This window comes from Marmota flaviventris, chromosome 4 (assembly GCF_047511675.1).
Source record: "Marmota flaviventris isolate mMarFla1 chromosome 4, mMarFla1.hap1, whole genome shotgun sequence".
NCBI lineage: Eukaryota > Metazoa > Chordata > Mammalia > Rodentia > Sciuridae > Marmota > Marmota flaviventris.
Genome location: NC_092501.1, coordinates 21796829 through 21810624, shown reverse-complemented (window position 1 = coordinate 21810624; position 13796 = coordinate 21796829). Strand labels below are relative to the sequence as shown.

The 13796-nt window shown below is 40.0% G+C and overlaps 1 protein-coding gene across 4 annotated transcripts in view; it reads right to left on the bottom strand.

Annotated features, from left to right (window-relative positions):
• The window catches only part of Sorcs1 (sortilin related VPS10 domain containing receptor 1), a 475560-nt gene that overhangs the window by 297553 nt on the left and 164211 nt on the right, over positions 1 to 13796 (bottom strand). For all 4 annotated transcript variants that reach the window (XM_071610693.1, XM_027930015.3, XM_027930019.2 and 1 more), the window contains exon 2: positions 604 to 671. In XM_071610693.1, coding sequence (XP_071466794.1) covers positions 604 to 671 — 68 coding nt within the window. The remainder of the gene's footprint in view (positions 1 to 603; positions 672 to 13796) is intronic.

The following is a 13796-nucleotide window of genomic DNA, read 5'->3' as shown; positions in this document are numbered from 1 at the left end:
CCCTACTACAAAATTGTCCTCATAGTCAACAAGTTACTGAGTTAATCTGTCCCTAAAGTATTTGTGCCCGGCCATTGGCAACAGTATTATTTACGTGTATATGTGAGAGGCTATAGAGTGTGAGTCCCAGATGTAAGGAGGGATGTGTGTGTGTGTGTGCGCGCGCGCACCTGCACACTGCTAGTGAGCTGCAGGACCATGGAAGGCAAGCTGCGAAAGCACCTCACAGGTAGGGAGTTTGGCTTCCGCACACAGAGGTTGTGCTGCTCCCTTTTGCAAAGACACCTCTCTCTCCCCTTTGTTCCATAAGTGCTAAGATAAGTAAGGACGATGGAAGCCGAGTACATAAACACAACCTAAAGAAGAGCATAACAAAAATATATGCTGGAACAAGAGAGGAGGTCTGTGGAGAAGGTAATTCTCTGGCTTGCCTGGAGACAAAGGCCAACCCATTGCTAAGGACAACAGAGAAAGAAGACAGGAAGCAGGAACGCATAGAACCAGGAATCTTCCCACCAGAAAACAGTAGTAGAGAGTGAGAGACAGCAATAGCCAGCATCATGCTTAAATAACAGTAATTATTGGCTGGATTAATCTACGTACCTCCAAAGTGAGCTCTCTGTGATGCTCCCCAGGTTATAGTCATAGAGCTTTGTCAAAATGAGAATCACCTGAAGGCAAAAGAGGAAATCATGATTAGTCTCAAATAATTACAATTTCTTAGAATTGAAATGGCCCAAGGGAAGGCTTAGGATTCCTTTAATGGGTGCTTAACAAAATTGCATGAATTATTACAGCATTTGCCACACTCACTGGGGAAAGGTTAGCTCACCTTGCACTTTCCTAAGAGTTGAGGCCAGATCCCTTCCCCACCTTTCTCCCTGTTACTCTGCAGCAAGTCACTCTGCCACTCCAAGCATTTCTGGCATTTCTTACTCTGGTGGATTGAACGCTTTCTTTGGGAAAGGCTGGAGAATCTGTCAAATATACACCCCACAAGGTAACCTCTGAGCAGATGGTTGGGAGTAAGGAAAATCAATAAGGCAGTTCATAGGCTTCTTAGCTGGGCTACCTAGAAATGTTGTTTTACTTCTCTGAACCTGGATGTCCCCACCTATTTACCCAGGCGGAAGGTAATATTATCTCCCATAAAAGGTTACTATAAGAAGTTAAATTAGGTAATAAAGGCAAATTACATATAAATATACATGGAGTTCTGAAATGTTAGTTCTTTACCTTTCTCTTTGTGAGTTTGACTTTATTTCTTCTAACTTCCCAATTTGGGAGAAAACCATTGGATACAAGGAACTAAATATTACAGAAGGGCCATTCAGCAGCATTTTAACTGGAGCAAGTCTAAGTTTTAAGTGATCGTGAGACTTACAGCATTTGTGGGTGAGAAGCCTCCATGAGAAAAAGAATATAAAATCAAAACTTAGCAAAAAGTCTTGGAAAGGAAGTTGAGAAACTGAGAGTCACCAGAACCTAAGCTTCGTTAGGTTTACTGCAGATCATCCTCTGATTTTGTTTTAACCCATCTTTATTTTTGACCTCACTCAAATGAAGTGAAACTATTTAATCTATCCCTTCAAAACTGACGAAATATTTATTGAGCCCAGATTTTTCCTGATGCCAAAGAAATACAATGAGGCCTGAGTGTGTGTGACCCAATTAGGACAGGACATGCTCATCTGGGAATAGGGGACTTGGTGGACAGTTCACCAACCCTTCTCAGTACCAATCAAAGTCATGGCCATCATGGCAGCTTGAGAAGGTGGCTTCTTTTGGTGCCTGCAGCAATGATCAGAGTCCACCTGGTTAAATATAGGAGGCCCAGGACACTTGGGGAGACTGAACACGGCAGCCTGCTCCTGACCACCGACTAGCCCATCCTGCTCAATGTGATGAAAGACAAGAACACGCTGGGTCTACGTGGTTTTCCTTGAGCTTCCTATTTCCCTCCAGGAACTCATAACCTAGAACTTTTGGCCCAGTCCTTCTGTTCCCAACTCAACAGAAAAATGTTGACATCGATTTCCAGATTCCCTCTGAAGGCCAAGAGATCAGTTCTAGCCACCGTGAGCACAGAGCATTCTAACCTTGAGTTCTGAGGCAGCAAGCTGCCCAAGACTGCTGAATCCTTGCAAGTTCCACTCTGCTGCCACAGCGCTTGATGTACAGGAGCATCAGTGAGCAGATTCTTAACACTCTTTTTCACAGCAAGCAAACTGGAACTCCATGACCTTAGATTTGTTCTGAGCTCAAGGAAATGAAGAACTATGGTAATCCAAAGAGGACAGAGATCCCTGCAGACCTGTCCTCTAGGACCACCCTACTCCTTACCCCCAGCACAGGCTTCCTTCTAGGAACTTGCTTCTTTTGCAAAATGTGAGCATACGTGAGGTGCAGGGCACCCTATGGACACATCAGATGGCACGCCTGTGTGTGGGGGGGTTTATATGCTTAACAGATTTGCGTGCCAATTAAGTCACTCTAAGTGCTAAATTTCAATCACAGCCATCCCAGGAACAACTGATCAGCGGCAGCAGGGTGGCTGTTTGTTTGAATAGTCAGAAGGATGCTGCTGCTTCACTTCAGTACAATTTTGCCCAATGCGCGTATAAATCCCCTACCAAGAAAGTGGGGTGTGGGCATAAGGCATTTCTAGGTAGTTGCTTGGGACCCCAAGTCCCAATATGCCACTTATCAAGAGTTTATAGCAATAAACCATATAATGAAGTTCAGCTGGTCACAGGCCCTGTCTCCCATTCATCTGACAAGGGAATTCACAGGCACCCCAGAGAAGGAATCCTTTATCAGGGCATTTAATGGTGTGAACTGCCTGGGCACACTCACAGAAACTGTTTAAGCAATTCCCAGGGCGGGTGAAGGGGAAGGTGGAAATGTGTTCTCTGCCTCCTCTTGCTGGGCTAGGAAAACTAAAATGCCAGTGATACACTCAGGCAGTTTATCAATACTGAGCCAGAAGAGGTGTCCTTTATGGCATTTCAAAGCGTACCAGCGCAAATCAATCTGTTTAATCTTTCTGTTTTCAGAAACAGAGTAAGAATGGCAGCGGAACTGCTAACCTTTAGTTATGTTTTCAATCGATTATTTGAGGTCTCTCTTTCCTGCCTGTGTGTGTTCTTCTACCTCCTCACTCCTGGAAGTTAGTGATGCATGCTCATGTTAGACCCGCTTTGCTATTTGTTTACTAGTTTTTTCCATTGCATTCATTAGCTGTGCTATTTAACAGAATCAGCACCTATTAAGGGGGCCTCAGCCAAAATCACAATCCTAAAGTAGAAAAGAGTAAAAGCTGCACTTCCCTGCCTTTTCTGGTCCTATTGTCTATAGTTTTGCATATTTTAGAAACTTAAAAAAAATGTTTCATTAAGTGAAATGTGGTATGTACTTAAATGATCATTTATTTTCATTCATTCTATTGACAATTTTCAATTTTATGAGTTCAAGTGTATACCATTTAATTTTCTTTTTTATATTTTTATTTTATTTATTTTACATGGTGCTGTTGAGGATTGAACCCAGTGCCTCTCATGTGCTAGACAAGGGCTCTGCTACGGAGCTATAGCCCCAGTCCAATAAACCACTTAATTTTAAATTCAATGAGAGCAAGGCTTTTAGATGAACACATATACATTTGTCCAAAATGGAGTAGCCATCACTTCTCATTCATTTTTCCATCTTGTTTTCATTTATTATAGTACCAAAATACTTCTGATTCAAAACAATAAGCAGTGACCAAATGATAACAACTTTTTTCATGTTCCTCTCCAAATCCTAGGATAGTATCTTTAAATAGCTTTAATCCAAACATCTATACCTTGATAACCTCCATCTACACTGTACCAAGACTTCAGCATCCAGTTATTTCTGGAATTTTCCACAGTGACTTGTCTCAAGTGCCTGCCCCAACATACACCAGTCTCAGCACTGCTGTCATCACAGGAAATCTGCCCTCGTCTTGCTGCAAAAGGGTTGTAGAAGCTCCTGGGAGGAACTTGACTTGGTCCATTTTTTCGTTCTTTTAGAGAATGCTGGTGCCCACCCAACAAGCCACTGTTCTCCAATCATCCATGCTTTGGCAGGTGAGAGGGTGCCAGACCCAGAGCCAGGTTCTGTAGAGGAATCTATAGTGGGGTCTGCAAAGAACTGAGCAAAGCCTTCCTCTCTGTACCAACAAGGGTTTCATAACCTGGGTTCCTGAACTATCACCTTTCTGACCAGTCTTTCACAATCCAACTGAATAATGCCATCACCTCTGGCCCCTGGCCTACTGTTTGTGTGGGGGTGAGAAACCTTCACAAAGGACTCTGTGAGAAGAAATGTCAGTTCACTCTTCCCTTCCTTTAGCCCCAACCTCCCTCTGCACTGGCTTACAAAACAAAAGCATTCCTGGAGATAAACAGAGACATTAGCATGTGGATGATAAAACAGAGTGTTCCACTATTAAATTTGCTAAAGTCACTGAAAAACATTCTGTTGTACCAAAATGGCAGGGCACAGGGCAAGCGTTCCTTCTTGGTATGTGTTTAAACGGATCAATTTGGCAGCACTGAAAATTAATAGGCAGTCTCAATCATGCCAATTATTAGCCATGTAGCAATTTTTAGTATGACCGTATTTTTTATTATTAATTTAAAAGACAATTTACAAATGAAACCCCAAATATTTAAGGAGCCCTTAGAACACTCTCCTAGGAACTTAATTCTATACAGTGTATTTTAGAAACATTCTGTTGTAAGTACTAGAGTGCAAGAAACCAAAACTTGTTCTATTTTTTTTTTTTATTTTTAAACAGCAGTACAAGAATTTCCTTTTCTTTTCTTGGGGAGGGGGAACAAACATGTTTTCTCCCAATTTTTTGCTAAATGAAAGAATTCACCCCACTGGAAAAAAAGGAAAGAAAGGGGGAAAGTCCACTGATTTGTCTGGACATTGTCCTCTGCTTCATCTCACCTCCATCTCAGGGAAATCTTAGAAAATGGGGATGTGTAATTTTTGAGTCATTAATGATTTACATTTTCCCTCTCTCTGTTTCCAACTATGAAAACAAACCTCAAGGGAAACAAAGTGTGCCTGAGCCTCCTTCACAGTGGGCCATTTGGGCTATAGGATCCTAAAGTCTCTTTCATTCTGATGGTCAGTAGCTCCAAATTCTGAATAATTACAATGACAGGATCCTACTCTATAAAACAGTCTTGGTTTCTTTCCTCTCAGTCCTTAGGGTGTTTTTGTAATTGTGACACAGGGAGAGACCCCCACAGAGCTCAACTGTGCTAATGTTCACAATTCCTCTCTCCTTGGGGTGGGTCACAATCTGGCACCTGTGAACAAGGGAGCCTATGTTGACAATCAGCAGGTTGGTGCAGGGGCTGGCTACCTCCATTGCTTTCCAACCAGCTTCTAGCAGATCTAGAAGCTTCTTCATTGTCCCAACTCAAAAGACAACCTCTTTGCTTATTGAAGCAACTTGCAAGAGAATATTTGGTTGGATTCATTTACATGAGTGAATGAAAGAAAACAGAGACAGAGAATTATAAGGGGCTTGAAGAGACTTGTAATAATCTGTACTGAGGGTGGAAAAGTAGGATAAAAATGTGTTCGATACTCAGAAATTTGTTTTTACTTATTTCTTTGCACTCTAATTTTAGAGAAAAGAAGAAAATTCACAACGGATTTTCCTTAAAATATGCATGTTCCAGATTGTGTCTTTGGCTAAGTATTTATCCAACTTTCCAGTTTAAACTTAGGTTTTCATTCTTTTGGGGAGCCTTGAATCTTTTAAGAATCTGATCGCATAAAATCTATGAACATGAAACAATGAATATAACTTCAATGATATCATTGATCTTCTGAATCCTGGAGAGGTCATGAAATCAAGAATAAGAACGTCTATAATTCTCAGAAAATAAGAGCTTTTTCAGAAGAAAGAACTTTCAACTCTAAAATTCTGCACATTTAATTCAGTAAACATGTAGTAAGCCCTGTTAAAAGGCAGGATACAAAAAAAAAAAAAAAAGTAATGTGAAGGTACAAAAGAGAAATGAGACTTGGTACCGATCACTAAAAGCTCACAGTGTGGTGGAGAAGAAAATGTGTACACAGATCTTTACAAGCCAAGGAAGAAAAGGTATGAATGAACCAGGAGAAAGTTGTTTATAACTTTCAGAGAAGAATAAAAAAAGGCATCAGAAAGAACAAATTCATAGAAGAGGAGGCACTCTCAGAAGGCATGTGTGATGTCCATGGAGACTGGGGAGTGCAGAGATGGCATTCTAATGGACAGATCCAGAGGTGTAAAAGCTCAGAGAGCATTAAGAAAACAACGAGCCCTCAGGTTTCCCTAAAGCTTAGAGGTTGAATAGGAATGCACACAATACCAAAATACAGAGATCGGCCTTGGCTTTGTGGTGAAGGGCCTAAATATTAAGATGGCAGTGCTTTTCTGGAAAGGGAAGAGGCTTTGGAATCAAAGACCAGATTTTGAGTTCCAGCAAGTTTTAAGACTCATTAGAATGTCTGTAGCAAGAAGAAACAGAAATCTGGAAGTGACTCAGACAATAAGGTGCTTATTATCTGGTATACTAGAAGCCCAGAGTTTATGTAGTTCCAGGACTCACTTAGAGTAACAACATCATTAAGGATAGAAGTGATGTGCATGTGTCTTGTCTTAGTGTATCAACACTCAGGGCTACCTCCCGTCATGTGTGCAAGGTGCCATAACATGGCTTTCCTTCACACAGAAATAGCTACATCTGGTAGAGAAAAGAAGGGCCTCTCTTGCCCTGTGTATGTTTAATTTTGTATTATTATTATGATTATTATGATATTATTATTATTACTATTATTTAGTTAGGGAGTGTCATAGCTTTCTATCCCTGAGATAAACAACCAAAATACCTGAGATAAACAACTACATGGGGAGAAGACTTATTTTGGTTCACTTCAGTCCATGGTCAGTGGCTCCTTTGTTTGTGGGTGGGGAGCAAGTGGTAAAGCAAAGCTAATTACCTTATGGTAGCCAGGAAGCAAAGAGAGGAAGAAGAGGGTCCCAAGACCCCCCCCACACACACACAAGGGCCCAGCCCCAGTGACCTAACTTCCATGCATAGGTCCCAAATCCTAAAGGTTATATGCTGCACAATAATGCCACAGGTTGGTAACCAAGTCTTTAGCCCATGGATCTTCAGGGCCATTTAAGATCAAAACCATAATCGGGAAGAAACGCTCCCAAAATTCCTCCCAGCAAATTCCCTTGGCCCTCCCTGACCAGGGTAAAGCCGTACACATGCCCATGATGAAGACTGGGAAAACATTCTCTTCAGCAGGCGGCTGACTGTAACAGCAAAGGAAAAGCAGAGTGACTGCTGAGTGACAACCAGTGTGTGATCTTGAATGAGTCACTTGAGTGCCGAACGGACATCTCTTATTAATAACATCTAGCATTTACTGGATGTCCACTCTGTGTGCCAGACAAATTGCATTATCAAGATCGTTTCAAATAATCATTTTTGATGAGAAAATTGAAACAGAGAAGTTTAGTAACTTAATGGTCTAAGCTAGCAAGTGGTGGACAAGTCCAACTCACATCACATCCAGAATCCTAATCACTGTGCTCATCTGTCCTCTACTGTCCTCTATGCTGTCATTGAAATGAGTATGGTTTTTAGCCGAGTCCAGGCAGAACCACTAAAGCCCTCAATTTCTGTTCACTTCAAAAGCATTTATTGAAAACTCATTATGTCAGACCAATGGTAATCACCAACCCCTTCCTCTCAGAGTCTTGGGATATGAATTTCAACTCTTTACTGACCTCAAGTCAATGGCATTTTAAAATTTTATTTTAAAATTTGTGAGCCCCAGAGAAATCCTTTTTAGGAGTCAATCCTTCCAGTGAACTCACTAGCAAACTTGGCTGTCCTTGATCCTGGGGGTTTCCTGATGGTGAATGTACCTATACCTATCTGTAGATTTAAGCAGACTCTTCTACTGTATCATCTTAGGGAGATTTAAATGAACATGTAATTGCATAACTTTTGAATCATCAAAAGGAGTGAAATAAATAACTTCTAAACTGCATTAATGTGCACCAGAGAGGATCTGAAAGGTTGGTATGATACATACATACATACACACACACACACACACACACACACACACACACACACACCACCATGTGCACTTGAAGTCATCAGAAAGCAGTCATCTAACACATAGAAACACAGCTGGAAAAATTAAAAGCCAGTAGAAAGAGAGGGTTGAATTTGGTCTTTGTGGCCATCCAGACATCAGTTAGTAGATTTTTGCCTCTGGAAAGAATTTAATCCACAAATGACCTTCATGTTTTGCAGCAGCCCACAGAAAACATAATGTTATGTTGATCTATGCAATATCCTCTGCATGACACTGAAATTGAGTGAGTTACACAGCTACTGCACCTCCTCTGGGGAGACAAGACACCCAACAGTGATGCAGACAGAGATAGAGCTATACCAATAACAGAATCAACACAGGACACAGAGCAAATTTTAGCATGTGCATAGTGGAACACATTTTAGCAAATGTGTCCCTCCTATGAATCTGTCCCCTTGCAGAGCCAGAGGTTATTTGCAGCTAAGATTTAAGGCCACAGTCTGCACAGAAGCTGTGAAGCCCTTTCCCAGGAATTGCCACATGAGAAAAACCGCAGTTCCCATTCAAGGTAACTCATGTCTCTTCCTTCATCTGCTGAAAATTGTTTGTGCTTATTAGTAACAAGCAAAGAATGCTGGTAAGAATAGACCATTAGACTCTAGCCCTAGAGCCAAGTCTTTATATCTAACAAACAAATCCAAGCTTATCAAATCCACTACACAGAACTTGCTTTTTGATGAAAATACCATCTTTGATCTTTGACATGCTCTTCTATTCCCCAAGTGGAAGGATACTATTGACTCAAAAAAAGCCCTCCCTCCAAAATCTATTAATCTCACAATGCCAGAAAAGACATATGATTATACTTCAGTCCTATGTTTCCTACTCTACCACTCCCTCCTCTTTCTTCTTCTTCTATTCCATAATAATATAATGATCTTCCCCAAACACACATCCATATCTAGTGAATAATGTTGGTCATTTAATATTCTTCCTCCTCCTGCTAAATTGCTCTGCCCTAAGTGATGCTCTGTGTATCCTCCACATTAATCAAAGGAAGAGACGAGCTATATTAAATTACATTTTTATTTTTCTGGGGGGGGGGAGCCAAACTGCTATACCAATGTTATCCCAAAGAAGTACCAAGCTGAAATAATTATACAAAAATATGAGGAAAATTCATTTTCAAAACAAAGATCTACCTTTGGATAATAAATTACAAAAGTGAAACAAACCAAGAGACCCAAAGCCAAAGCTTCAAGAGGTGAAAGTGACTGGGGCTGGGAAGTTAGGTGACAGAAGCACAAGTCAGGGTGGTTTTTGGAGAGCCAAAGGTGAAGCAAAGTATGCAGGCTATCTTGCCCAATGTTGCAAACTGTGCATCCTGTTTAGTTACCCTCAATAGTACTTGGAAGTGGAGGGGCATTATATCCAAACCATCCACCTTCAAGTTAGTCCCTCATCAAATTAGGTCGCTTGGTACATGGCTACAGAATTCTCTGCATTTGGAAAACAGCAGAAAATATTTATAGCATTATCTTCTCTCTGGAATAAAAGAGACAGATGCACCACATGCTTAAGCAAGAAGGGAACAGCCTGGGTTTGGTAGAAGAAAGATGGAAGGGATGTGAGGAATAAAGATATTCCCTCCAACTTCCCAATGCAATGATCTGAGAAAGACAGATCTCCACAAGCTCAAATCACTCTGTCTGAATCATAGAAACTCTCTAAATATTAAGACTCTCCCTGTGTGAGAACCCACACAAAACGACACACCATTAAGCAGCAAACTGTGTGTTAACGACGAGGACCTTTCTATTCACGTGCTTCCTTCTACTTAGCTTCAATGCAAAGAAATGAAGCACGTCTTTCCATTTTTCCATCTCAGATTTAATGCTGTTATTCATAAATCCAAGGGGGTCAGCTCAATTCCAAAAGATGCTATTTTTCAAGGTTAACACAAGATATTGCAGGAAACTAATAAATAAAAAATCTGTATATTATGGTGATGCAAGTGTCAAAACAAACCCCAGCATGATATTGGATTAAAAAGTGAAAAGAATATGAGTTTATATGTTTTTTTATTTTCCTCTCATTTTCCACATAGCACAACTGAAAAAAAGCACAAGAATAAAACAATAGAGACAGTCAATACGCTAAGATTATAACTTTTTCTTTCCTATGGGCTAAGGAAGAAAACGAAAAACCATTTTGCTCTTTTAAAAAGAATAATAAACAATAACAACTGACTTCTCCATTAGCAGAATTTTTGTTTTCCTTGTTCCACCACAACTTAGCACTTAAAGGTGATCCAAAGCTTTAAGAATCTGTTATGAAACAAAAATTCAAATAATATCTTAAAACCCCATGTAAAAATGAATGAATAACAAAGGTTCCCATTGGAGGGAAAAATCCCCACAGAGGTTAAGAGACCCTTATATATAGTCCTTGTCTCTTAGTCATAGAACCAAAATAGCTTTATAAGACTCAAATTCTAAATCTTTGCAATGTCATGGCTAGTGAATGATGTTTTCTTTAATAGCCATTTTTACTTTTTTTTTTAAAGAAACATAAAATTGGAAAAGATAGGAAAGAATATTCAGTAACCTATTTGAGCATAACATAGATTGTGCTTTTAGAAGAACTAGTTCTTGAATAAGGACTATTTGAAAGTAAAGAATAATTTTAATTCTTGTTTGTTTGTTTTGGTACTGAGGATTAAACCCACTTTATCCCTGAACTACATCCCATCTTTTTTATTTGAGACAGGGTCTCACTAAATTGCTGAGGCTGTCCTTGAACTGGTGATCCTTTTGCCTTACTTTCCCCAGGTCGCTGGGATTAGAGGCATGTGCCACTACACCAACCTCATAATTTTAATTTTTTATATGCTGATTTGATGTATGAAGCAGACGTCCCTATTTACAGAAAAAAGGACAGAATTGGGCCAGATAGAAAGTTGCAAGAGTTAGGCATGAGATGTAGCAAACAGAATCAGGCACAGACCCAGGTTTTGTGCGGATGAAAGTATACAGCTTGGGGCCTCTTTATAAGAAATGTAATAAAAAAATAAGAATAAAATGGAGTTCAGAAGCACATATTTATTAGACTGTGAAATTAGATCACAAGAAATTACCAGTCCCTTAAAGACTCACATTCTTTCCTTCTAAGAAATCTTCAGGTGCTTTAGTATTAGTGAATAAATAGAAAGGTTTTCTGAATAGCATTCCATTGTGTATATATAAATAACCACATTTTCGTTATCCATTTATCAACTGAATGGCATCTAAGTTGGTTTCACAGTTTAGCTATTGTGAATTATGCTGCTATAAACATTGATGTGGATATGTCCCTGTAGTATGCTGTTTTTAAGGCCTTGGGGTATAGACCAAGGAGTAGGATAGCTGGGTCAAATGGTGGTTCCATTCCCAGTTTTCCAATGAATCTCCATATTGCTTTCCAAATTGGCTGTACCACTTTGCAGTCCCACCAGCAATGTATGAGAGTGCTTTTTCCCCCACAACCTCACTAACACGTGTTGTTGTTTGTATTCTTAAAAGCTGCCATTCTGACTGGAGTGTGATGAAATGTTAAGAGTAGTTTTGATTTGCATTTCTTTCATTGCCAAAGATGTTGAATATTTTTTCATGTATTTGTTGACTGATTGTATATCATCTTCTGAGAAGTGTCTGTTCAGTTCCTTGACCCATTTATTGACTGGGTAATTTGTTTTTATTTATTTTTGGGGTATTAAGATTTTTTAGTTATTTATATATCCTAGAGATTAGTGCTCTGATGTGCATGTGGTAAAAATTTGTTCCCAATTAATAGATTCTCTATTCACCTCACTGATTGTTTCTTTTGCTAAGAAGCTTTTTAGTTTGAATCCATCCCATTTATTGATTCTTGATTTTAATTCTTGTGCAATAGGAGTCTTGCAGATAAGTGGATGGAGTTGGGGAATATAATGCTAAGTGAAGTTAGCCAATCCCCCCAAAAATGAAATGCCAAATGTTTTCTCTGATATATTCATAATGGGGTGGGGGGAGGTGAGCGTGGGAGGATTAGACAAACTCTAGATAGAACAAAGGTGAGGGAGGGGAAGGGGCACAGGGGTAGAAAAGACAGTGGAATGAGATGGACATCATTACCCTAAGTATATGTATGAAGACACGAATGGTGTGACTACTTTGTGTATAACTAGAGATATGAAAAATTGTGTTCTATATGTGTAATATAAATTGTAATGCATTCTGCTGTCATACGTAACAAATTAGAATAGTTTTTTAAAATAAAATAAAAAAGAGTACTTAGAGCTCAAAAAAAAAAAAAAAGACTTTCTGATTATAGCCTGGCTCCCCCTTCTCATCTGAAACTGTTTACAGCTCCCCCAAACTCCCAGCACTGAGAAAGCCTTATGCTCACAAAGGCTCTGAATCTTAAATTTCTTTAGCTTCACTGTAAATTCGCCTTTGGACAGGATTCCCTATTGGATGCTCATTAAGCCTTTTCAATTTTAGCAGCCCTAGGCTAGGGATCAAGAAATAGGGACCGGAGCCCAGACTCCCGCAGCATACTGTGGCAGAGAGAGAGAGTCAATATACCTCTTCCAGTTCTTAGGGTTTCCTCCCTGGCTTCTCTCCATGCTTGCTGGGTTCTCCACCATATCATGCACTGCTGAATACCTCCACGGGCTCCACCTTCAGGGCCGCCAGTCTTTGTAATGCTTTTCGCCTTGGTCAAGCTAAGAACTCTTAAGTCTTCCTTGACTCTACTGGCCCCTTCTTTCTTTAAAGCATAGCTAGTCATCAAGTTTTCTACAGATCTAACCTCCCTCAACCTGGTCTGGGCTACATCAACTCTCACTTAGAAGATTGCTCTGCTTCTTACACTGCCTCAGCCTCATGTCGCTTCTCCTATGTCACCCTATACATTGCTGCCATCATAGTATTTTTAAAAAGGTAATCTTATTATATTTCCACACTCTTTTAAGATATGTGTGTGTCTGCACACACACACACATAAAAACAAAGATTAAATGGTATAAGATGAACTAGAGGGCCAAGCCAGTCCTGCCTCCTGCCTTCATGTTTAAGTCAAGGTCATGTCAATGTCCCTGTTATTCTCTGAGCTCACACATAACACTCTCCCACTGACCTAGAGAGCTTCAGTGTTTGCTGATGGTCTGATTGACTGACTGTGGTTATATTGTGGATAGGCTTTTCCAAGCACTAACTACATGTTCTAGTTACATGAGCAATTACTGCAGCTGGCCTGCAGAGTTGATTTGGATCACAAAACCCAGAGTAACTGTAAGCAAAGAGCATTTCATCAAATTCCAGTTTTAGGAATGATAATCCAAATACCTTGGATTTCCTCTTGAAAGATTAGCTGTTTAAAGGATTAAATGCCACAGATAATTCAATGCCATGCACCTCTTTTGTTAGGGCTGAGTGGTTGTAAAACACATCTATGATCCAATCCAAAGGTTTACAGAGTCTTCTCTCCTTCCATTCAGGAGTGTTAGCTTTTATACACAAATCTATGGGATTCCTGAAGGTGGGCCAGGACACTGCAGACATCTATTTTCCAACTCTGTAAGTTTCTCCTATCTAGAAAGGGATAGATGCAAACATACC